The sequence below is a fragment of the Neofelis nebulosa genome, chromosome 7 (assembly GCF_028018385.1).
Source record: "Neofelis nebulosa isolate mNeoNeb1 chromosome 7, mNeoNeb1.pri, whole genome shotgun sequence".
In the NCBI taxonomy this organism is placed as follows: Eukaryota; Metazoa; Chordata; class Mammalia; order Carnivora; family Felidae; genus Neofelis; species Neofelis nebulosa.
The window spans coordinates 107781303-107806619 of NC_080788.1; the positions used below are offsets into that span (position 1 = coordinate 107781303).

Below are 25317 nucleotides of genomic sequence, written 5' to 3' on the forward strand. Positions count from 1 at the left end.
TAATGACTAGCACACAGTAAGCACTCAATAGATATGCTATTTTATTATTACTACCATTTTAATTACATTAACCTATTCTATTTCAATCTCATCAAAAAATGAGGATACAAATTTGGATTGTAAAAATTTATTATATGGAATAAAACTTAAACAGTTCTCTAAAATAATGGCTATTTTTCAGAAAAACATTGAAACATGATTCACAGCAACTTTTACTATTGTCACATTAGGAATGTTCTCGAAACACTATTACCTTGAATTCTTATCTCTAACCTTTCCACCCACCCTAAAAAGATACTATCCTGGTGGTGATGGAATAACTTCTGCGCCACTTTCTGTCCATACCAGCTACCACAACCCTAACTTTTAGTGAGATTCTGTGCTTTTGTAGACTCCAGTGTCATCTGACTTTTGAGTGTAGGTGGGGGTTAGGGGAAGTTCCTGTGTAAGACTTCAAAGTTCCTATCCACCATAGCCCTGACTGATGGTCAAAGGCAACATAGCCACCCAGAAATCAGACAGTGTTTTCTCCTTGCAACAGTCTAATGGTTTACCTTCCTTGCTTCTGCAGAATTTGACCAAATAATTCTTTGCACAACTCTGTCCAGAAATCTCCATTTCAGAGCAGCTCTGCTTAGTCCTACTTCTGCCATGAGCCCAGTAAGAGCCTCAGGGCCAGCCAGTGAACCAAGTCACATTGGTCACCTGACCCTGTCTTACTCTTGACTCCAGCAGCCTGACTTCACTACTTACTTCCTCATTCCATTTGTACTTTATTTTTAGGACTAGTACCTCCTGGTTTTTGCTTTGGATTTCCTTTAACTCTGATTCTGAATCTACTAATTAGCATTACATCTGTTGAAGGCAAGCCCCACCATAGTACCCTTCTACACCAGGCCTCTGTCGTGAATTCTTCCTTAGTTTTTTTCAACACTTTAAAAATGCAATCACCATTCTAACCTTGTAGACTGAGGGCCAAAGCCTATATAGACTCTTAGCTTATGGACTTGTGTGTGCATAAGAAATTAGTAATAGAGTTGTGATAAATTCTATAACAAAGGTAAACCCAGTGGCTAAGAGAGTTCGTAGGAGGAGACTCTGCCCCAAGCTTGGGGGATGAAACAAGACTCCCAGAAAAGATGAGGTAAATCTGGGATGAAGTTCAATCCACTCAAAGGCAGCACGAATGAAGGTATAAAGATAAGGTAGGGTCTGGCACATTCTGAAATTTCAAGTTGCTCAGCACAACTAAAACATGAAATGTCAAAGTTGCAGTAGAAGAGGAAAGACTGAAGAGTTAAGCAGGGACCAGATACCAAATAAAGGAAGGTGTAAACAAGGACCTAAACTTCAGTGTAAAATATGTTCAGGAAAGACATTGGCCTGGAAGTGCATTATCAATCCCTTCCCCTCCACTGAATGTGAGGAAAAAGGGGCTCTCAGGAGGAAGCTAGGTTTTAGTTGCCATTAACTGGTAGAAAGGGCATTTACAGAAAACAAACAAAAAGTCCTAAAAATCAGGAATTCAGTGGTGCATATAATAGAACAGGTGTCCCCTAGCCTTTGATGAGAAAAACAGATCTGGAGGTCCAGGAGAATAGTAAGCACCCTTCCTAGGGTGGTAAGGGTGGGAAATGGTGGTGAAGGAAGCAGGAGACCTGCGGACAGTAGGGGCAATAGTTAGCAAAGGGGCTGCGTGGAGGAGGCACCGTTATCTTAAAAAATATATGTGCTCAAGTGACTGACTCCAAGGTTCCAGGTGGAATACATGATTTAGTAAATACTCTTTGGTCTTTTATTTTTAAAATGCATAGTTTAGAGAGTCTGCTATTTAACAATTGTTATCTATTCTTCATGTAGTTGACATGTTTTTCACTAGAGGAAAAAAACATTTTATCCATCTAAATCACTTTAAAATGTTTAAGCACATATTAAAATGCATTACATTAAATTATGGGTGATCTTAAGTGTTCAAATGGCTCCTTTAGAAATGGTCAGTTGTGGGATGACTGGCTGGCTTAGTCAGTGGATCATGAGACTGTTGATCTCAGGGTTATGAGTTCAAGCCCCACGTTGGGTATAGAGATTACTTAAAACTATAATGTATATAAAAAAAGAAATGGACAGTTGCAATTAATTAATTGAACATTATCATTGCTGTTGTTTTAGGACCTCACTAACTTAACCAGGCTGCATCACTTAAAGGATTTATGTCTGAATGATCCTCAATATAAAACCAATCCAGTTTGTCTGCTGTGTAATTACTCCACACATGTATTATATCACTTGCCTAGCCTTCAAAGACTTGACACGTTTGATGTGTCAGCAAAACAGATCAAAGAACTGGCAGATGTAAGTGCATCTTCAATCAGAAATCTGTGACTTAAGTTTAATTAACTGCTTCTTTCTGGCTATGTCCACATATGGTAGGTAGTAATATCTTGTCAGTTCTTGTCATCACCTCTACTTTTGTCCCAATGAGCTGGATATTTCATGTGAATATATATAAATAATAATATTAGTACTAGAATCTCAATGTTCTTGACAGTACTAGAAGGCAAAATAATAGAAAAACATTAGAATTTATAAAACTAAAAGAAATAAATCTGAAAAATGATCATCAGTGTTAAGAAGAAGTGAACTAGTGCTATATACATAAAAATTAATAAGGCCAAAGTAAAGTAGTAATGAAACAAGTAACCTCCTCTCATTTGGAATACTGCATATCAAAATTAGAAAATATCCATGGTTGATGGTAGTATTCTGGAATTAGGTAGACTTTAATATAATTAAGATGATTTGGGGCTCTCTAGAAGTATATCTACGCACACCGCCAGAATCTAGGAGATCTCTCAAATCTCAAATGGCTCAAGAGAGCCATTCCTAGGCGGCCACTGATGGTGAACCTCCCAGTAAAGGGGCTGGCTCCTTTCACATGCCACCAAAGGACCTATAATTTCAGGATGGAGTGCATAGGAATTCACCATATTTATTAATAGTCTTTCCAGATTATAGTTCTTCTTCTCCTTCCAGTCCAGTGAGCCACATTCATTTGTGCAGTTAATCGTCCAGTAGACAGGTTTTGAGTATCTAGAGTGTGGATGCACATGGATGTCCCCATATGAGGCCCTCCCCTCCTTTCCTTGTGGTTCATCCATCATGTCAACATAGATAAAGAATGCCTTTATCCATTTATCTTGTTTCTCTTGTCTTGCCAGCCTGAGGATTTATTCTTAGCTTCCATTCTCTCCTCTCTTTTTTCCAAAACTGAGATTATCCTCTCTCCCATCCCAGTCTGAAAAGTGAACTGTCTTGCAATATCAAGCAAAGGGCTAGAGTTCTTGTCTACTAGCAGATGTTCAGAGTCTTTGGAGATTCAGGGAAGAATGTCTCCTCTAACACCATTAAGTCAAAAATAACGGGAAAACTTCACAGTGACAATCATATTTTTTTAAGATTTCTGTTATCATCTGCAGAGTTCTACATTAGTCAGTTTCTTCAAAGGTGAGCTGGAAATGAAATTACTTGGCTTATTAACTTATCTAACAAATATTTAATACCTATTACATTCCAGGCACACCTCAGGTCCTAGAGATATAGAATGACCAAAACAGACAAAATCTCTGCTTGCTTGGAGCTTACACTCTTATGAGAGAAGACAGATACTCAGAAACTAAATAAAAGAACTAGTATGTCAGATAGTGATAAATGCTATGGAGAAAAAAGAAAACAAGGGTGAAGGAAACAGAATTATAGGTAGGGGCAGAGGGAGAAGTGTTGGCTATTGTATATAGAATTGTTGGGAGAGGATTCCTCAGGCAACACTTGGGCAGAGACCAAAGGAAGTAAGGGAGCAAGCTTTTCAGGGATCAGCAAATGCAAAGAATTTGAGGCAGGAGCCTGCCTCTCATATTTGAAGAACAGGAGGTTAGTGTGGGTGGAGCTGAGTAAGTGAGAGGAAGAGAAGAGATGAAGACCGGAATTGGGGGGTGGGGAGATCAGATGAGACTGTAGGATGTTAGAAAGACTTTGGCTTTTACTTTGAGTGAGGCAGAGCCCCTGGAAAAATTTGAGCAGAGGAGAGACAAAATGACTTATGTTACTTATGTTTTATAGGGATCCTTCTGGGGGCGCCTGGGTGGCTCAGTTGGTTAGGCGGCCAACTTCATTCAGCTTAGGTCATGATCTCACGGTCTGTGGGTTTGAGCCCCGTGTTGGGCTCTGTGCTGGCAGCTCAGAGCCTGGAGCCTGCTTCCAATTCTGTGTCTCCGTCTCTCTCCCTGCCCCTTCCCTGCTTGCTCTCTCTCTCTCTCTCTGTCTCTCTGTCTCTCTCAAATAATAAACATTTAAAAAAATTTGAAAGGGATCCTTCTGGCTAATGGGTTAAGAATAGAGGATTTGAGGGAAAAGATGAGCACAGAGAAACCAGTTAGATCCCAGTCACTTGGATGAGAGGTGTTGATGGTTTGATATAAGGTGATAGTAGAAGAGGTGGTGAAAAGTAGTCATATTCTGTAGTAGTTAGAAGGGGGAACCCATCTGGATTTGCTGATAGAGTGGATGTGAAGTGCAGAGGAAAGAAAGAAACAATAATTCCAAGCTACTGGCCTGAGCAACTGAAGGAGGGAAGAAGTCACTGTTTGATGAGATGAGAAAGAATATGGAAGAAGTCTGTTGAAAGGAAGAATCATGGTTTAATTTCAGACATATAATTTTGAGCAATCTTTCGAACATGTAAGAGGATATGTTCAAAAAGTAATTGGGTACATGAGTCTGCTATGTAAGAGGGTTGCCTGGGTTGGAGATATAAATATGAGAACTGAAGGCAGAAAGATGGTACGTGGAGCCAGGGACTGGATAAATCACCAAGGGAATGGTGTAAATGGAGAAGTGTGTCAGTTGGGTGTTGGAGACTGGGGAGGGAGGAGGAACCTGCTGATGAGATGGAAGAAGAGAACTAAGAAAAGCAGGTTCTTTTGACATTCTGCCTAAGATTGTCATACATTCGGTTTAGTCTTGTATATGTCAGAAGTAGTAGTATTTAAAGAACAAAATAAAGAATTGTTACACGATTCCTGATATCTTCTCTTAAATTATGTCATTATATTTCAGTTTTCCCAGTATAAAATATTTATCCTTTCTTCACCGTTTTAAGGCAAAAATAGGATATATTATATACTAATATTGCTCAACTTTTGATTTAGATCAAGATGATTTTTCACATTCAAAGTGTTTTTATGTAAGAATTGCATGTAGATTTCCAAGGTGCTTTCTTCATTACCATTCGTATGAAGACAGGTTGTGCGAGGGTGGTGGCAGTTCTCCAATGTGGTAAATTCTTGAGCAGAGTACTGTCGATTCTTCAAATTTTCACCCATGGCTGTGGAGTAGTTTGTGTAAACTATACGTGACAAGGAAAGTCAGGAGGACCAGCAGGGAGTCAGCATGGGAAAGAGGGAAGAACATGGGAGTTCAAGTCCGAAGACTTGGATTCAAGCTCCAGTTGCATCCATCACAACCTGCCACTCAGGCAAGGCATTTCCCTTCCAAAACTTCAGCTTTCTCGGAACTATTAAAATAGTGATGATAAAAATAGTACCTGTCCTAAAGGTTATTGTAGGGACCCAATGAGTTAATGGGCATAAAAGTACATTTGATTTGTTAAGTACTGTAAAAATAACCACTATGAAACTGTAGTTGAGCCTATGACTTTTCATTCTTTTTTGGTAATCAAAGAAGCAAATGGAACATGTTTTATCTTAACTTCACACGAACATGCAACTGAATTTAGCATTATAGTTAGACTATTTTACAAAAAAAAAAAAAACAAAAAAAAAACCACTTTTTTTTTTAAACTATAACGGACAAGTAATTCCGCCAAAGTGGAATGAATAGTGAAAATGAGTTTGACATTCTCAAAATCCAAACACAGAAAAGCAAGTTGAATATAGTAAGCCTACAAAGTTGATTTACTGTTTATGTACAGTTTACAACATAGTCTTCCCCATTTTTATGGAATCTTAGTATATACTCTCAAGGACAAAAAAAAAACCCTGATTAATAACTCTTATTGTTATGACACACTAAGTGATCATTGAAGAGTTCAGAAATAGTAAAATATCACAATTTATGTTCCCAAACGTAGATATAGGTATATTCTTAATAAAATATAAAAATAAAGTAGAAGATGGGGCGCCTGGGTGCCTCAGTCAGTTAAGCATCTGACTTCAGCTCAGGTCATGATCTCACAGCTTGTGGATTCAAGCCCTGCATGGGGCTCTGTGCAGAGCCTGCTTGGGATTCTCTCTTCCTCTCTCTCTGCCCCTCCACAACTCATGCTTTCTGTATTAAAATAAATAAAATTTAAAAATAATAAAGTAGAAGAAACTGTGCAAGGATACACTAGAAACTGAAATTAGTAGTTATCTGTGGAAAGTGGGGCACCTGGGCAGATGGGAAGCAGGTGTGGGAAGTACTTTTCATTGTGTATTTTTCAATTATTTTGGTGTTTGAAACATGAGCATATTACTTATTCAAAAATAAAAATTAAAAACAAAATAAAAGCAGTATTTTTTGTCCCCCCTCTGCCAAGGGACTCCCAAGTTAGATCTGAATTTTGGGCAAGCAACACATAATGTTTCAATATCATATTTATTAAACTTAGTTATAATTATTCACTTATACTCAAACATGATTTATTATTTATTTTTTTTATTTTTTTTCCAATATATGAAGTTTATTGTCATACTGGTTTCCATACAACACCCAGTGCTCATCCCAAAAGGTGCCCTCCTCAATACCCATCACCCACTCTCCCCTCCCTCCCACCCCCCATCCACCCTCAGTTTGTTCTCAGTTCTTAAGAGTCTCTTATGCTTTGGCTCTCTTCCACTCTAACCTCTTTTTTTTTTCCCTTCCCCTCCCCCATGGGTTTCTGTTAAGTTTCTCAGGATCACATAAGAGTGAAACCATATGGTATCTGTCTTTCTCTGTATGGCTTATTTCACTTAGCATCACACTCTCCAGTTCCATCCATGTTGCTACAAAGGGCCATATTTCATTCTTTCTCATTGCCACATATTACTCCATTGTGTATATAAACCACAATTTCTTTATCCATTCATCAGTTGATGGACATTTAGGCTCTTTCCATAATTTGGCTATTGTTGAGAGTGCTGCTATAAACATTGGGGTACAGGTGCCCCTGTGCATCAGTACTCCTGTATCCCTTGGGTAAATTCCTAGCAATGCTACTGCTGGGTCATAGGGTAGGTCTATTTTTAATTTTTTGAGGAACTTCCACACTGTTTTCCAGAGTGGCTGCACCAATTTGCATTCCCACCAACAGTGCAAGAGGGTTCCTGTTTCTCCACATCCTCGCCAGCATCTATAGTCTCCTGATTTGCTCATTTTGGCCACTCTGACTGGCGTGAAGTGATATCTGAGTGTGGTTTTGATTTGTATTTCCCTGATGAGGAGCGACGTTGAGCATCTTTTCATGTGCCTGTTGGCCATCCGGATGTCTTCTTTAGAGAAGTGTCTATTCATGTTTTCTGCCCATTTCTTCACTGGGTTATTTGTTTTTTGGGTGTGGAGTTTGGTGAGCTCTTTATAGATTTTGGATACTAGCCCTTTGTCCGATATGTCATTTGCAAATATCTTTTCCCATTCCGTTGGTTGCCTTTTAGTTTTGTTGGTTGTTTCCTTTGCTGTGCAGAAGCTTTTTATCTTCATAAGGTCCCAGTAGTTCATTTTTGCTTTTAATTCCCTTGCCTTTGGGGATGTGTCGAGTAAGAGATTGCTACGGCTGAGGTCAGAGAGGTCTTTTCCTGCTTTCTCCTCTAGGGTTTTGATAGTTTCCTGTCTCACATTCAGGTCCTTTATCCATTTTGAGTTTATTTTTGTGAATGGTGTGAGAAAGTGGTCTAGTTTCAATCTTCTGCATGTTGCTGTCCAGTTCTCCCAGCACCATTTGTTAAAGAGACTGTCATTTTTCCATTGGATATTCTTTCCTGCTTTGTCAAAGATTAGTTGGCCATACATTTGTGGGTCTAGTTCTGGGGTTTCTATTCTATTCCATTGGTCTATGTGTCTGTTTTTGTGCCAAACATGATTTATTATTTACCTAAAGTTCAAATTTAACTTAGAATCTTATCTTTTATTTAGCAATCCTATCTTTACCCATGTTCTCTTGTTTTAGATTTAAGAATTCAATAGAAAATTTTTACACTGACTCAAACATTCTTTATTGGATTTTCCATTTTCTCCAAATAGGCAAAAAATTAACACCACTTGCCATTTCTTTAATTACTGTTTTTCTTCTCAGTTGCCCTTCCAAAATAAGCTCTTCTTTATCAGGAATTTTTTATCTATTAATCATCATCTTACAAGCGTGTTTTTTCTGAACTGTTCTCTGTTACTGATGCCTTATTTTTTATAGAGGAATTTAGTGATTTCAATCTCAGAACTTCATAATATGTTGGGAAAGGGAATTCTTTTGGCCTGTTCATCATGCCATACAACTGTGTCTATTCTATATTTTATGCCAAATAATTCTGTTGGGATCTTGATTATCCACTTTCTAACAAATAAATCACATAACAAGAGCCTGCATCTATGAAAATACATGTCCAGAACAGTGTACAAGCCTTCCAAATTATTTAAGGTACAGATAACCTAATAAAGAGAAATGTCTTCATTATTTCGGGTAAACAGTTAAAACTAGGTCACATTTAATAGTGCATCTGATTTGCTTATTTTCTCCTCAGCTAGTTCCTTTTGACTAATATTACTTGCAGGTACCATTTAGCTGGTGTATTTCTTAATAGTAGATTTAATCTATTTATTATATATTTATTATAACTAGATAATCCACTGGTATTAAGATATTCTAGGTAATGGGATTAGATTGACAATTTAGTCATTTGCTCAATCTAAAACAAGTTTATTTAGAGCATCCTTTTATAGAATTGGGGGGAAAATCAAATTCTATTTCTTACCCATGCTTTTAAAAAATGAATAATGTTACATTTGCTTTTAATGCTTTTGATGTATTTTTCCCTAAGTTAATTAAATAGGAATAATGCAGTGACCTATTTGCTTTTTAGCAATATGCTTTATTAGCTAAATGATAAGATTTTATAAATTGAATTCTATCTGGAAGCACTTTATGTTGTCATCCTCGAAATAAATATGAATATGCCTTAACTTAAAATATTATCCACAAAGGAAATATTTGGAATTTTATATTTTGCTTATTGTTTAAATATAGCACTCTGTATAGCCGTTATCATTTCAGCTATCATCATTATGAGTTATTGGGCATGTAAAATTTTCCAGTGGTTATATAGAACATATCACACTCCCATAATGCTACCAAACTGAATAATGTTTTTTGCTTCAGCTGATCGTTTATTGGTTTTTATTTTCTCACTTTTAGACCACAGCAATGAAAAAAATAATGTATTACAATATGCGTATAAAAACTGTTCAGAGGCATCTTCATGAAGACCTTGAAAAATTGAATGAACGAAAATGCAAATTACAGAAATTGCCAGAAGAAAGAATAAAATTATTTAGCTTTGTGAAAAAAAATGTAAGATTCAGTATTGTAAAATTTTAGTGGCCATATCTTCAGAAAACTGGTGATAAGACAGCATTATCTTTTAAATTATATATATATGTATACACATATAGAAATAATTTTTTTATTACTACTTCCAAGTTTGCTTCTAAACCTTTGATTCCATTTGCTTCACCAAGCTTCATTGTGTGCTTAGAAATCTACAACTGTAAAAAGGTAGAGGCTTATAAATTTATAAATGTTTTAAAAAGCTGTGTAATTCAGTATGATTCTAAAAGTTATTGAAATCTATTAGAATTTATTTCAGCTGTATTTTTATTAGACATACTCAGGCTGTGCTCAAAATTAATTTTTTGGTCTAAAGTGCTAAAATTTCCCTTTAATAATACTTTTAAGGTATTAAAACCAGATGAGACCTTTAAAGCAAGCTGTACTTTGGTAGTTATATTATGTATGCTTTTTTTACTTAGAGTAAATTGGATTTCCTTTACCAACAGTAGGCTTTGAAAAATGAAGGATTATTAACCTCAAAATAGAACTTTTTATATATAAGAACTTACTGTATTTTTTTAAAGTGAGAAAATACAATTATTCTACAAGTGTTAGAAAAATAAATTATTTGGGGGTAGAGGAACTGGATTCTTAGTTTACACTTTACCAAAAAAAAAAAAAAATGCCACTGGGGAGAAAAAAAGAACTAAATTAAAAATGAAAAAACATGAAAAAAACTGAAGAATATATAGATGAATATGGTTAACTGATCTCAGCCTGCCAAATAAAAGGAATACTAGAAATAACAAAAGAACAGAATGTAGATCTGATTGCAAAAAATAAAAGTAAAATGCTTTGGTACTAAAAAGGATCATTAATAAAAATAAACAGTTTTCAGCAAACATGATGGGGCATCTGGCTGGCTCAGTTAGTAGATCATGTGACTCTTGATCTTGGGGTTGTGAGTTCGAGCCCCACACTGTGTGTAGAGATTACTTAAAAATAAATCTTTTTAAAAAACCATGATGGACAACCTTAGTATAAGCATTCATAAATAAACAAAACAAAAAGCAAATATTCAAATAGAAAAACTGAGCAAAGTACATAAGCTTCTGTTTCACAAAAGAAGAAATTAAAAAATGACTAAGATTTGAAAGAAGAGCTTAACTTGGTTATTAATTTCCAAGTGTGAATTAAGATAACAAAACCATTTTCTCCTATAAAATTGTCAAAGTGTAACACGTGACAGTACTCAGGCTGGTGAAGATGAGTGTGACCCTACTACACCACCAATGAAATGTAATTTGGGTCATATGTATTCACAGCCTAAAAAATGCTTGTAGCCTTTGACCCAGTAAACCTACTGGTAGCACTCTGTTCTAAGGATTTGGATAAAATTTACATACATAAGATATTTATCACTACACTATTAATAACAACAAAAAATTGGAAACTTACCTAATTGTTTAACTAAAGAGGAAGAATTATTCATTCTTAAGGTAGAGTAGTATACTGCCATTAAAAACCAAGTCTTTTAAATATATTTAATGCTCTTCCTAAAATAAGCAGGCTTGAATTAATAATATAATAGACATCCTTAAAGTGAAACATTAACAACATTTATTTTTGGATAAAAAATGAACCAGTATATGAAAATCATTTTATATCTATTTTTGTGTACAAATGCATGTATTAAGGAAAATCTGCAAATGTGAAAAATAATACCTGTAGATTAAATAAACTATAGCATTTTTATAAATATGCTTGATTTGCTTTTAATAGCTGGATATAGCCATTATAGAGGTGGGACAGATAATCAGTAAATTTCTATTTATAAAAATCTCTCCAATGTATCTTGAAATCCTACAAAGCTGGGGTTAAGGCAAGGCAATTGAGGTACTCACTGCAGGCCCAAAATTAGAGTGCTAAACACCTCAGTAATCACAATAAATCATATCTAATGCAATATTTTTTTTAAAAATACAAATGAATGCCAAAAAAGTCCACTATGAACAAGAAAAAACAATCAAAATTTAAACAAAAACATTGCCGTGCTGAGCCGTATATAGGAGACTGAGGCAAGAGGAAAAATATGCATCTCAATATACATGTTTTATATATTTTCTATGGTTGATTTTTTCCCAGAATACCAAAGTACTTAAAAAAAATACTGAAAAATTGAAAAGTAGGTGTGATAAATGTCACATTACCTTGAAGTTTAAATATTTTATTTATACCCAAACCAGTATTTGTTATAATTTTACTTTGGCTTTAATAGAAGGAAGCTCATCACTAATATTTAAAAATCAATTTCTTTGCTTTTCTCATTTCGATGAAAAGAACTGCCATGTTTGAAGTATTTAAGAATGTCCTTTGGTCAAAAGAAATTGACTGACTAAACTTGCACCAAAGTTGTAATTGCACATTTGGCATGTTTTTATGCGTTTGGCCTATTTATTATCTAGATTTCTATTTTATTTATTTAAATTAACTGTATATTTCATAATTCCACTAAAATGTTTTGCTCTATGGCACACTGATTTCAACAGCTGGAACGGGAACTTGCGGAACTCAAGGGATCTGCCAAAGGGCACGGTGATAGATCCAATAACAATAAAGTAGCTGAACTTGAAAAATCAAAGAAGTGTGAAACTGTCACAGAGGAGCCAAATCTTCAACAGAAGATACTGACCAAACTAAATGCCTTGAATGAAAGGGTAACATTCTGGAACAAAAAACTAGATGAGTATGTTTTATGAATTGTCTAGTTCAAATTTGAAACAGGAGAGGATAGAATGTTCTAGGCTATCAGTCGAGCTCAGTTCTCTTCCTCAGGGGTGGAAAGAATTATGAAGTAAAACACGGAATGTGTTTCTAGTCCCATTCCCAGCAGAGATAGACATCATTGATTCAAAGCCGACATACACAGTTTTTTACAGAGGCAATGCTTAATTAGGCACAGCAAACTTCCCCCTAGTGGCTTCTTGTCACATCACTGCTCTAGTGTCTGCAAACTAAAAATACTGATGGAGAAACTCGCCACATAGACCTGACTGAGCAAAGCACATACATAGTTGTCTGGAGTCACATAGAAACAAACTGGCTGAGTTTCAACTAGAAATATAAAGCAGAAGATTTAGTAAGTACCAATAATTTTTTATTTACTAGGGCATTAAATGGATAAAGTTAGTTTGCCCTGTAAATACTCCTACTGCTCCTACTGCTTCTACTACTACTCCTAACAGCTAACACTTATTTCTTACTCTGCCAAATTCTTTGCTAAGAGCTTTGTATGTATTTTGCATAGAATCGTCAAAAAAAAAAAAGCCTTTTCAGGTGTAGGTACTGTTAATATTGCCATTTTACTGAGAAACCGCAGCATCAAAAGATCTGCGAGCCATAAGCGGCAGAGCCAGGAGAGACTTCTAACCTTATTGCCAGAAACAGAATGTCTTTAACTTGGTTTAACTGTTAACACGAAGCTTTCTGTACCCATTGACAAACGCCTTATATTTTCATATCAGCCTTTTTTTTTAAATCTATTTTAACTATAATTTTAATGTTGTGATATTTAGGTTTTTCTAATAACTTAATTTTTCTCTTAAATAGGATTGAAGCAATTTATCATGTTGAAGTAAAACAAAAGAAGAAAAGCCATGGCTTATGGATCCCATTTTTGTTAATTGAGTTGGAAACTGTGGGAAATATCCACTTTGAAGAAGGCACTCGATCTGATGACTGGTAAATCTGTTTGAAATTTAATTACAGCCTTAAAAATAATTTTAGGTGCTTAGGGGTGCCTGGGTAACTCAGTCAATTGAACATCTGACCCTTGGTATCAGCTCAGGTCATGATTTCATGGTTCGTGGGTTCAAGTCCTGCGTCAGGCTCCATGCTGTCAGTGCAGAGCCTGCTTAGGATTCTCTCTCCCTCTCTCTGTGCTCCTCCCCCACTCATGCTGCCTCTGTTGCTCTCAAAATAAATAAACTTTAAAAAAATAAATAATTTTAGGTGCTTAGGATCATCAGCTAAAATATCAACTTATAAAATCTTAAAATGTCTAATTTTCAAAACACTTCTCATATAGAATGTTCATCCACTGAAGAGTAGCTGTTACCTATTTTGCCACCAATATGTTTTTCTGTTTACATAATTGCTGTGAGCTAATCTTCAGAACATCCTAATGATATTTCATTGCTCTTTACCCAATTTCCCTTAGCCCAAGAGCCAGAATAAATTTTTTTAAGTTTATGGCTAAGTATTAACTTTATATATGTTTATACTGTTCATTTCTTGACTGGACATGGCCCTGGATTCTGAATATTGTGTGAGAACCTACAACAGAGAAGGAACACAGGAGCAGGATTGGCAACAGCAGGTTGCAGACACTGGGGGAGGCACCACAGCAAATTTCCTGGGGGTCCATAGTCAAGGTCAAACCAGTTGTCTAGAGCTGGCTAGAGGCAGGGGGCACATGGACTCTCTGAGTTGAAATAAGGCATACACTTAAAAACCAGGAATTTGGGTTAAAAGTCCATTTAGGCAGAAATGCAGAGAGCCACCAGAAACAGGAAACGGGCATACACACTTCGTAATTGAAGCCTCCTGGTACAAACAAGGAAATGGCTGTGTTGCCTCAACTTGAGGGTACAACTTAGAAAATAATTCTGAAGGAAGGAAGGAAGGAAGGAAGGAAGGAAGGAAGGAAGGAAGGAAGGAAGGAAGGAAGGAAGGAAGGAAAGAAAAGGTTTGCAGCAGAAAATATCACTAATTATAACTTCCACATTTCTATAATCATTTCCTCAAAACTGGGGAGCTGTGAACAAGCCAAAACTTGCCCTACAACCCTAGAGCATACTGCGAATTTGGGTGTGTAGAGAGAAAGCAGGAAACACGTAAAGTGATTGAATGGACTTGATCCAGCATCCCAGCGGATTGTATTTGCAGTCAGTGTTGAAACAAACACTGACTTTTATGGAGTAAAATGCAAAATTCGTATTAACTTTTTATATGTTTATTTTTGAGAGAGACAGAGACAGAATGTGAGTGGGTTAGGGGCAGAGAGAGAGGGAGACCCAGAATCCAAAGCAGGCTCCAGGCTCTGAGCTGTCAGCACAGAGCCCGACGCGGGGCTCAAACTCACAAACTGTGAGATCATGACCACAGCCGAAGTCGGATGCTCAACCGACTGAGCCACCCAGGCGCCCCTGTATTAACTTTTTATAAATAAAAATATGTAATTGTTATGAATTACTTTAAGCCATAAGAAGTTCTGCCCAAGTAAGAAATAGACCGTTTAAGATATTTTCTCTTGTATCAGTACATCAATGGCCCAGCAGTTACCACTATTCACTTAACCACAATACTTGATTTTTATGTGCAAAGATATAAAGGGGATTCATCCCATTTCCTATATAAACAAATAAAGGCCTTGATTTTTCAAGTACAAAAATTGAATGGTGTCTGTCTGCAGGGTGCATGAAAAATTTTTCAGTCTTTCATTTATATTCACTCAACCTAAACAGATTTGTTTATTATTATTTCCGTTTCTTTTTAACTTATTGCAGAGTAGTCTCTTTACAAAACAAGTAGATTATAAGGAAAAAATACATAAAAGCAAAATGACTAAAAAGCCATTAGGTAACTATGTCAACCTGATAGTAAATTAGCTTGATGGATTTTGATAAGCATTAGCAATTGTTTACTTGGCTTTAGTAATAACAGCCTTGATCCATTTTAAGAAGAAAATCAAATCTACATTGGCAGAATTTGAAGGATTGTTTTTTACAAACTTGGCCACCTTAGCTGTGATTTTTTATGGATACTATGAAATAGCTCCTGAGGCGCCTGGTTGGCTCAGTCGGTAGAGTATGCGACTCTTGATCTGGAGGTCGTGAGTTCAAGCCCCACGTTGGGTGTAGTACAGTGTCTGCATATAGTAGGTACTTGGTATTTGCTAATCAATCAGTAAAGATAACTAAATGATTTCCTATGTGGTCCCTGCTGGCACACCTCCTACACAGAGAGCACTGTATAAAACAAAATAAAAGCCTTTTGTAGCAACCTGTTATTTTCCAAGTGATATTCAAACCTTTCACCCCAATATTCAGTGGGCTTCACCATATGGTGTTCAAACCATCCTACTACTTTTCCAACCCCTCCAGAGTCAGCCAAACTGTGTGTGCCTCACTGCTCTTGGGACACACCTGGTGCACCACCGTGGTTTCCTCTGTTCTGCTTCCTTCACCCAGAATACCTTACATCCTTGCCCTCACTCTCTATCATTGTCTGTCAAAACTTACTTTATCTTCAAGGCCAACATCAAGAGCCATCTTTTGTGAGGAATACCTTTGTCATCTTTATCAGATTAGTCATTATTATTATTCTCTTTGAATCTTCACAGCACTATGTTGCATCTCTCCTATCTTCTACTCAGTTATAATTTTGCCTATGTTTGTCCCATTACTTTTCTGCTCCATTTGTTTATAAACTCAGTGAAGATAGAGACTGCATTCTTATTCATCTTTGAATCTTTTCTATTGTGTTCACTTGCTCAGCATCCATCCACTGGGTTTCTACCATGGCCCAGATTCTATTCTAGGTGCTAGGGGTAAAAGTTACAGTTCCTGCTCTCATCCAGGCTGCCATCTGGTATGGGAGACTATGGAAATGAAGCAGTACTAAATTCTGGGATAATTGTTGGTCTGGAGAAGAATGACATTCAAACCAGAATGGGGGTGTAGAGAAAGTTTTTGGAAGTGGGGACATCTGAGGGAGATACTTTGATCTGAAATTTGAGGGACAGATAGAAGTTAACTATACACAGAATTAGGGGAAAGACTTGCTAAGCAGAGGAAACAGCATGTGGTGAAAAGGTATGGAACTATTATAATACATTTGGAGAACTACAGTATTTCCACATGACAAAAGCCTGATCATTAAAGCGCACCGCAAGCTGGTAGTTTGAATTTCGCCCTTAAGTCTTTGGGACCCCTTGAAAGAGAGGTATAAGAGATTTAGATATTATTTTATATAAGTTCCTACAGTTATTATTTGAGGTTCAGACTAGAAAGCATATATCTCAGGTCAGTAATGAGATGCTGCCCAGTGCATGTAGCACGTTACCAACAATGCTATGAGAAGTGTCCTCTTCTACGAGGAACTGATAATACGGAGTGTCACAGTACTTCCTAGTCAGTTATAGGTTTGGTTCTCCCTCCTCTAGCAGTATTCCGGCACTCTGTGAGTGATGTCTTCTCATCTCCAGCTTGATCAGGTGATTTATTGAATGGCTTTAGTTCTCTGATTCCAGATAGCACAGAGCCCATGTCGCATTAGCACGGGGGTTCCCAGTCTCCAGGGCTGTAGGAATTCTATGTGAAGAAGGGCTCAGCTACTGAATTTCCAGGAAGAGAAAAGCTCTATGAAAGGATTCCACTTCATGGAGTTTCCTGTGCCGTTCTTAGTTCTTGCATTCCTGGGAACTGAACTAGAAGCTAGGTATTGTCCATTTATCGCTTCTACCCGTTTACCCTTGTTACTATATGACAAAACTTTATCTAAATAAAATGCCTACAACACTTTCTATCAGAGTATAATAATAATAAAAATAGAGTGCAAGTAGTAATTAGAGCTTCAGTGGTTCCAGGATGTATTATGTAGGAGTGACTTGGGCTGATCAGGCCCAGACAGTGATCCCTCTATACATGAGCCTGGAGGTTTCCCACTCCTGGTGATGATGTAATTATTTATCGAGACCTCCGAACTAATTAGCAGCATCAGCTGGTTGCCACACTACTTATATGTATCTGTCTCCTAACAGACTGTGAGCTCCTCTGGAAATGGTTTGGTTTGGGCAGCTCACTTTTCAACTCCAAGGGAAGAGTAATTGGGCAGCTCTTAGCTGCACTGGTTCAGTCTTCGCTAGTGAGAAAGGCAGACACTCACTCTAAATGAGTTTGTCCCAGGGAAAGACCACCCACCAGGAAGCTCACCTCTGTGATCTTAGCCCACACTCATGCTCAAGCCTTTGTTGATATTGTATGCCAGTGAGGACCAGACATCTCATTACAGGTAAATGTATCGCATATAGGATCACTTAGCTTTCTTTTCAAATTGATCCATTTTATTTTATTATTATTATTGTTTTTTAATGTTTATTTATTCTTAAGAGGGAAAGAGAGAGAGCACGAGCAGGGGAGGGGCAGAAAGAGAGGGAGACACAGAATCCAAAACAGGCTCTAGGCTCTGAGCTGTCAGTACTGAGCCCAATGGAGGGCTCGAACCCATGAACCGTGAGATCATGACCTGAGCTGGAGTCAGATGCTTAACCTACTGAGCCACCCAGGTGCCCCCAAATTGATTCGTTTTAAAATCTCATCTTAGTCCAAATTCTGTGCTACTTTAAGATAGGGCATGGCCCAGTAAGGGCAGTAGAGAGCAGATGAGCACTTCCAATACATTTTCTTGAGATCTTCACATAGTTGGCCCCTTCTTCTCCTTTTCTTCACTCAAATATCTTCTCTGAAATATCTTACCCAGATCTATACTCAGTAGCCCCCACTCCAGTCCTTACCCCAAACTTCTCTTTCTTCAAAGCACTTGTCAGTTTAGAAATGATTTTATTTATGTATTGTTTATTTTTTGGCCAACTCCTTATAATATAGGCTCCATGAGAGGAGGGACCCTGCCTCTTTCACTTCTATATCCCTAGTTATGAAGTTATTGGCAGTAGTCCAAATGAGAGATGATGATGATTTGCAAAAAAGTAATAACAGTGATGGTGATGACATAGGGTTATAATCAGGATATTTTAGATGTAGGGCCAAAGAGATTTGACCAAAGAATTGGATATTGGTGAGACAGAGAGGAGGCAAGTTTCATTCCTGGGATGTTAACTTAAGCTACCAGTTAGATGCTGGTACCATATACTGAGATGGAAAACAGTCAGAAGGAGTAGGCTTAGAAGCAGGTGATGAATTAAGTTTTAGAGGCCTATTCCATATGCAAGTGAACATACCAACTAAGCAGTTGGATGTTCAAGTAGGGGTATATCCACCTAAATTGGGTAGAGATAAAGTCTGAAAGTAAAATGTTGGAATATATCCGTATATATAAAATATATTTTTTCTGTATATTGCCAAGGGACCAGATGAAATCACCTAGGAATAGTATTCATGGAAACAAAAGGAGCACCCAAGACTTATTCCAGGTGCAGTCCAACATTTAGAAAGCTGCCAGAAGAAAAAGAATCAGCAAAGAAAACCATTAAGGAGCAGCCAATAAGAAGAAAGCCAGAAATATATAGTTTCACTGAAGCCAAAAAACAAAGTGTTTCACTAATGAAGGATTACTCAAGCAACATGTCTTTCAGTCAAAACACATATCTAATCATTAATAAAAACAACTCTTACTTTTATGTTTCAAAGTTTAACATCTCTTTTATTGACTAAGTGTGCCCAGTTTGGACCAAAGCAGAGCTATGATATGACAATGTATCTTTAGCAAAAAATATAAAATATGGGTTATAACTTTTATTATATGTAACTTTGTGTTCTTCAACATTTTAAGGACAATGTGTTCTTTTCTTTATATATATTCTGTTTTCCCATATAGGTTTAACTCCTGCTATGAACTAATTCTCTCACGTTTTTGTACCTGGGACTTCAGGCCATATGGTATTACTGGAGTGAAAGTAAAACGTATCATCAAAGTTAACAACCGTATTCTGAGACTAAAATTTGAAGAGAAACTCCAGAAGTTTCTTGACAATGAAGATATGCACGATTCAGAGTAAGAAGTTAAATTCCGTAAGGAACATTTTTACAGAAGTCTGATTTTATTTTGTAAAGAGTCATTCTGTTTTAAAAGCTTACAATATTGGAGTGCCTGGGTGGCTCAGTCAGTTAAGTGCCCAACTTCAGCTCAGGTCATGATCTCACGGATCATGGGCTTGAGCCCCGTGTTGGACTTTGCTTGGAGCCTGCTTGGGATTCTCTCTCCCTCCGCCCTCTCTTCCCCTCCCCTGCTCGGTCTCAATCTCGCTCTCGCTCTCTCTCTCTCAAAAATAAATAAACATTTTTTTTAAGTTCACAATATTGAAAATATGCCTTGTTAGTAAATATTTCCTTTTCATGCATCTCCCTTGAGGAGGATGACATCATAGTTTACCCACACTGGGGCCTTTTTTAAGTTTTCATTCGTCCATTTTGAAAGAGACAGAGAGAGAGCAAGCAGGTGAGGGGCAGACAGGGAAAATCCCAAGCAGGCTCCTCGCTGTTGGCACAGAACCTGATGCAAGGCTTGAACCCACAAACCTTGAGATCATGACCTGAGCCAAAGTCAGACGCTCAACCAACTGAGCCACCCAGGTGCCCCTGGGGCTCTTTTTGAGACTGAGGGGGATTGGAGGCTTAGTAATGACACTGGAACATTCACTGTAAATGGGAAATATCCAGGGCAGGATATATGATTGTCTTATCTATGCCTAAGCTCTTTTGAAATCAATTCTCAAATTTTTTTTATCTTAATTATTCTTAAGGAGCTATCGAAAGATGCTGGAATGTCTTTTTTATGTTTTTGATCCTGAAGTTACAGTGAAGAAAAAGCATCTGCTACAAATACTTGAAAAAGGATTCAAAGACAGTGAAACGAACAAGGTAGCATAAAATGTCATTCAGAATAATGCTTTCTTCCTAATGAATAAAGCCCTGCCATTGGTTAGACAGGGCTTGGTTCTCAATCCTTTTATTCATATTTATAGCCAACTTCTGCTATTTCACAGAAAGCTTGGTGCTACAAAGTATAGTATCTTCCTTCTTTGGATTATACCAGAATAAGTCCATCAATTAATTTATCTGCCTAATATTTCTAGGTATCCTATTTTCATGGTGTGATCCTTTTGTTAATGATCTTGAAATCTATTTCTCTAATCTCTTTTAAACATTCTAGGGTCTTTTCCATCTTGAAAAAAAAAAAAGTCCATTCGCTGAACACTGCTATGCTTTCTGGTTGTCATCCTGTTTTTCTTTCTCTCTTACTGCCACCACTTCTTTATTTTCTACTTCTTTGTCTGCACCTTGTTCCCTGGTCACTCTGAGCTCCAAAATATCCAGTCACCCTTTCTCTGTCTTCTGCTCTCTTGCTGAGGCGGCTGTAACACCCTGTTGTACAGCAGTGCTCCCTCACCCTTTTCACATCATGGCGCACACAAAAATGATAATGTCATTGCATTTAAATCCTGGCTTTCCTACTCAGGAGCTAAGTGACTTCACCTCTATGTGCATTTTTATTCCTATCTATAAAATGAAGGTAATAATAGTATCTACTTCACAGAGTTGTGGTTAGGATTTAGTGAGGTATGCATTCAAAAGTTTTTGGATACTGGTACACCACTCCATGTTCATAACACCATTATTCATAATAGCCAAAAAGTCAAAACAACCCAAATGCCCCTCAAGACACAATGGATAAACAAAATATGATATAGCCATCCAATGGCATACTAGCCATAAAAAGGATTTAAATTCTGATACATTCTGATCCATGGTTAAACCTTGAAAGTATTACGCTAAGTGAAAAAAGCCAAACACAAATTTACAAATATTGTATGATTCCACTTATATGAGGTACGTAGAATAGGCAAATTGGTACAGACAGAAAGTAGAATAGAGGTTAGCAGGGGATGAGGATGGAAGGATAGGGAGTCATTCTTTAATGAGTGCAGAGCTTCTATGGGGATGATGAAAAGTTCTGGAAATGAATAGTGGTGATGGTTGCACAACATTGTGAATGTACTCCATGCCAATGAATTGCACACTTAAAAACGGTTAAAATGGTAGTTTTACTTCATGTACTTTTTACAGTTAAAAAAAAAAAATCACCAAAACAGCATTCCAGCCATTCAGTGGAGAATGGATTGGAGGGAGTAGGAGCTGATGGCAGGAGGTTACATAGGGGGGATACTGCAGCAGCAGGCCAGAGGGACAGTGGCTTCAGCAGGCTGGTGTGGTGAAAGTGCCCTTATGTACTTTCTGGAAGAGAAGAAAGAAAGAGGGGAGGAATAAAGGATTTGAAAAAGTAGAGTGGAGTGCTCAGGGTGATTCCAGAGAACTATGAACCATCATGGGCACGAAGGTTGGCAGAAAGATGAGGCTAACATTTCTGTGTGTTTCCTGCTTGCCCGACACTGTGCCTAGCGCCTTATCTCCTGCCGCTCCTTTAGGAGATGCGGTATCTCTAATCCTTCAAACAGCCAGCTATCCAGTATGGTAGCCACCACCCGCATGTGACTGCTGAGCATTTGAAATGTGACTAGTCGGAATTGAGATGTGCTAAAAAGTTTGAAATAAATCTCAGTTTTGGTATAGAAAAGAGATTATAATTTCTTATACTGATTACATATTGAAATGATAATATTTCAGATAGATTACATTAAATAGAATGTATTATTAAAATTTACCCAGTAAGTTCTTGGGACCAGTTCCTGGCACATAGAAAGTTTTTTGGGGTTTTTTTGTTTTGTTTTGTTTTTTGGGCTTTTTAAAGATTTTATTTAAATTTTTTTTTCAACGTTTTTAATTTATTTTTGGGACAGAGAGAGAGACAGAGCATGAACGGGGGAGGGGCAGAGAGAGAGGGAGACACAGAATCGGAAACAGGCTCCAGGCTCCGAGCCATCAGCCCAGAGCCTGACGCGGGGCTCGAACTCACAGACCGCGAGATCGTGACCTGGCTGAAGTTGGACGCTTAACCGACTGTGCCACCCAGGCGCCCCTAAGGATTTTATTTAAATTCCATGTGCCATACGTATGAGTTTCAGGTGTACAAAAGAGTGATTCAGCACTTCCATTACAGGTCCCCATGCTCATCACAAGTGCACTCCTTAATCTCCATCACTGACTTTACCCATCCCCCTCCCCACCTCCCGTCTGGTAACCATCAGTACCTTCTCTATAGTTAAGAGTCTGTTTCTTGGTTTGCCTCTCTTTTTTCCCCCCTCTATGTTACTTTGTTTTGTTTCATAAATTCCATATTAGAGTGAAATCATGTGGTATGTCTTTCTGTGACTGACTTATTTCATGTAGCATAATACTCTCTAGCTCCTATTATTCAGCCATAAAAAAAGAACATAATCTTGCCACTTGCAATGAGGTGGATGGAGCTAGAGAGCATTATGCTGCATGAAATAAGTCAGTCAGAGAAAGATAAATATCATGTTAGTTCATAGAAAATTTTAAAATAAGATTTACCATTATTCTCTGAAGTATTTGATACTATTGACTGCTCTTTCCTTTTCGAAACTCCCCTTTGGCATCCATAATATTACACTAATGTTATTCTCCTATTTTTCTGATTGTCATGTCTTTGTTTTCTTTTAATTCTTCCTCTTCCCTCTAAACATGAGAATACCACAAGATTAAGGCTTAATAATCTTGTTTTTCTCCACACATTGAGAAAAATTGTCTCATTAACATGAGAGTAACAATTACTCTCATTGTTAAAATCTTAGAAATGGAGTATAATTGGCTAGAAAAATCACTGTGTAGCATGTAGATCTAATAAGCCATATTTTTTATGCTATTATGTGCACACAGGAAATCAAGATAAATGTTTATGTACTGCATCGTTTAAGAGGTGGGATAAGATTAAAAAGCATGAGCTGTGTAAGCAGTTTAGAAGACAGATTTGGCTTAGGTTGGCAGTGACTTTGTAAGGCAGAGGGCTGGCTTACATCATTACTCTCTTTGATGCCCAAGGACTTGGTCAATAGACTTCAGGAGTATCATTTATTCCACTTGGCTTTCTCCAAAGTGTACGTCCTCAGCCAGCCCACCTCCTGCTCTCTGCTCTGACACCCACAGCTGCCATTCCTATGTGATTAACCGGTTTTATCTCCTTCTACAATATGTCTAAAACCAGCCTTTAATATTTTGTCCATAACCAGCTCTCTCCTTGTCTTATTTCTGCCAACAATGCTGTCACTCTCCACTGACCAGGTTCAAAGCTTTGAAATTATATCCAACCACTCCCTTTTTCATTATCCCTGTATCTAATCATTTACCATTTGTAGTGATTCTTCCTTTACCATATCACTTTGCATCCTTTCCCTCCCTGTTCCTATTGCCTGCCACCTCTTAGAACATTCCCTCTAATCTTTGCCAGTAGTTTCCTAATAGGCAACTCTGCCCTTGGTCTTCCCTCTATTCCTTCCACCTTTAAAAGGACAAATTAATCTTTCCTAAAACATTATTTTCATAGCACACACTGTATTGTTCTCATGATGAAAATCCTTCAGTCTCTTCCCATTACTCATGATAATGAAGTCCAAATCCCTCTGCCTTGCACTTAAGGCCCCTCAAAATCTAGCTTCAACCAGACTCCCTATTACCAAATACAACAAATATCCCAAATGAAGTATGTACTTCCTTTGTGATTCTCCTAAATATACCTCAGTGCCATGCCTCCTTTTGATGAAATGATCTTCCCTACTTTTTTCTTTTGGCAAACTTACCTTTCAAGTCTCGACTTAAGGACTTCCTCCTTTGCGAAGGCTTTCCTGAGTTCTCAGATAGTAGGATCCCTTTTACCTAGTTTACAGGTTTATCAGACAATCCATTAAAATGGAGAACTAGGGGGCGCCCAGGTGGCTCAGTTGGAAGAGCATGTGACTCTTGATCTCAGGGTCATGAGTTCAAGCCCCACATGGGGTGTAGAGTTCACTTAAATAAATAACACTTTAAAAAAGGAGAACTTTAAATAAATTATGTACTTAAGGAACACTTTAGCAAACTTAACATATATGCTGCTGAAGCGAGCACCCCTTCAGCAAACTTAAAACATATAAACTTACATTTCTTTTTTTTTTTCAGCTCCAACCTCTGCTGTTTTCTTTTTTCTTTTTTTCAATATATGAAATTTATTGTCAAATTGGTTTCCATACAACACCCAGTGCTCATCCCAATAAACTTACATTTCATTCATCTTTTTACATAGGGCCAAAGCCTCTGAGTATGAGGTTGAAACTCCTGATAATCTTTCTTACATCAGACCATAACCATATTACATATTAGTTTCAGTTGCTTTAAAGTTGAGCATGAACTTGAGTGCAAGAATCAATCTAGTTTTAGTTTGTATGCTCCCCCTTGCCACCACCAAACTTTTATATTTGCCCCATTTACACATGCTGTAGCAGAAGCTTTTAATGATTAGTCTCTACAGGATCTTCCCAATACTTTCCACTTATTTTTCACAGAAACAGCTCTCATCCTTGTTCATGTTTCATTGTTTTATTTCATGTGTATAATTTCAATAACAAATACAACTGGTATAAAACATTTAGGAACAAAATTAACCGACTTTCTGTAAGCATACAACACAACTGGGGAGAATAGAAGTACATCAGTTTTTTTTTAATTTTTATTATTGAAGTATAGTTGACATACAGTGTTATAGTAGTTTCTGGTGTACAACATAGTGATTCGACAATTCTATACATTACTCAGTGCTCACTAGAATAAGTGTAGTCACCATCTGTCACCATATAATGTTACTAACAGTATCACTGACTATATTCCCTATGCTAGTATTTTTTACAGTACCCTCTTATCCTTGAATTGTCACCATACTGTGGGATTTAGGAAGGATGGAAATTACTGCTTAATCCTGTGAGTCGGTTAGCGGAAGCTGGTTAAGTGGCAATCAGTGGCAGTTGAGAATTTTATTGTAGCACATTTGTTATACTA

General features: G+C 37.3%; 1 protein-coding gene and 1 long non-coding RNA gene across 14 annotated transcripts in view; one reads left to right on the forward strand and one right to left on the reverse strand.

The window, feature by feature from the left end:
* The window catches only part of LRRC9 (leucine rich repeat containing 9), a 119256-nt gene that overhangs the window by 14530 nt on the left and 79409 nt on the right, over positions 1 to 25317 (forward strand). For 8 of the 9 annotated variants that reach the window (XR_009264501.1, XM_058739210.1, XM_058739207.1 and 5 more), the window contains exons 7-12: positions 2170 to 2352; positions 9440 to 9595; positions 12124 to 12320; positions 13184 to 13315; positions 19190 to 19366; positions 20115 to 20232. Coding sequence is in view for 8 of the 9 variants with exons in the window: in XM_058739210.1 (XP_058595193.1) it covers positions 2170 to 2352; positions 9440 to 9595; positions 12124 to 12320; positions 13184 to 13315; positions 19190 to 19366; positions 20115 to 20232 (963 nt within the window). In the remaining variant the exon portion in view is untranslated. The remainder of the gene's footprint in view (positions 1 to 2169; positions 2353 to 9439; positions 9596 to 12123; positions 12321 to 13183; positions 13316 to 19189; positions 19367 to 20114; positions 20233 to 25317) is intronic. The other variant, XM_058739208.1, reaches the window with a different exon arrangement.
* The window catches only part of LOC131517299 (uncharacterized), a 100139-nt gene continuing 96220 nt past the window's right edge, over positions 21399 to 25317 (reverse strand). For all 5 annotated transcript variants that reach the window (XR_009264505.1, XR_009264503.1, XR_009264502.1 and 2 more), the window contains one exon: positions 21399 to 21606. This is a non-coding gene — a long non-coding RNA (uncharacterized LOC131517299). The remainder of the gene's footprint in view (positions 21607 to 25317) is intronic.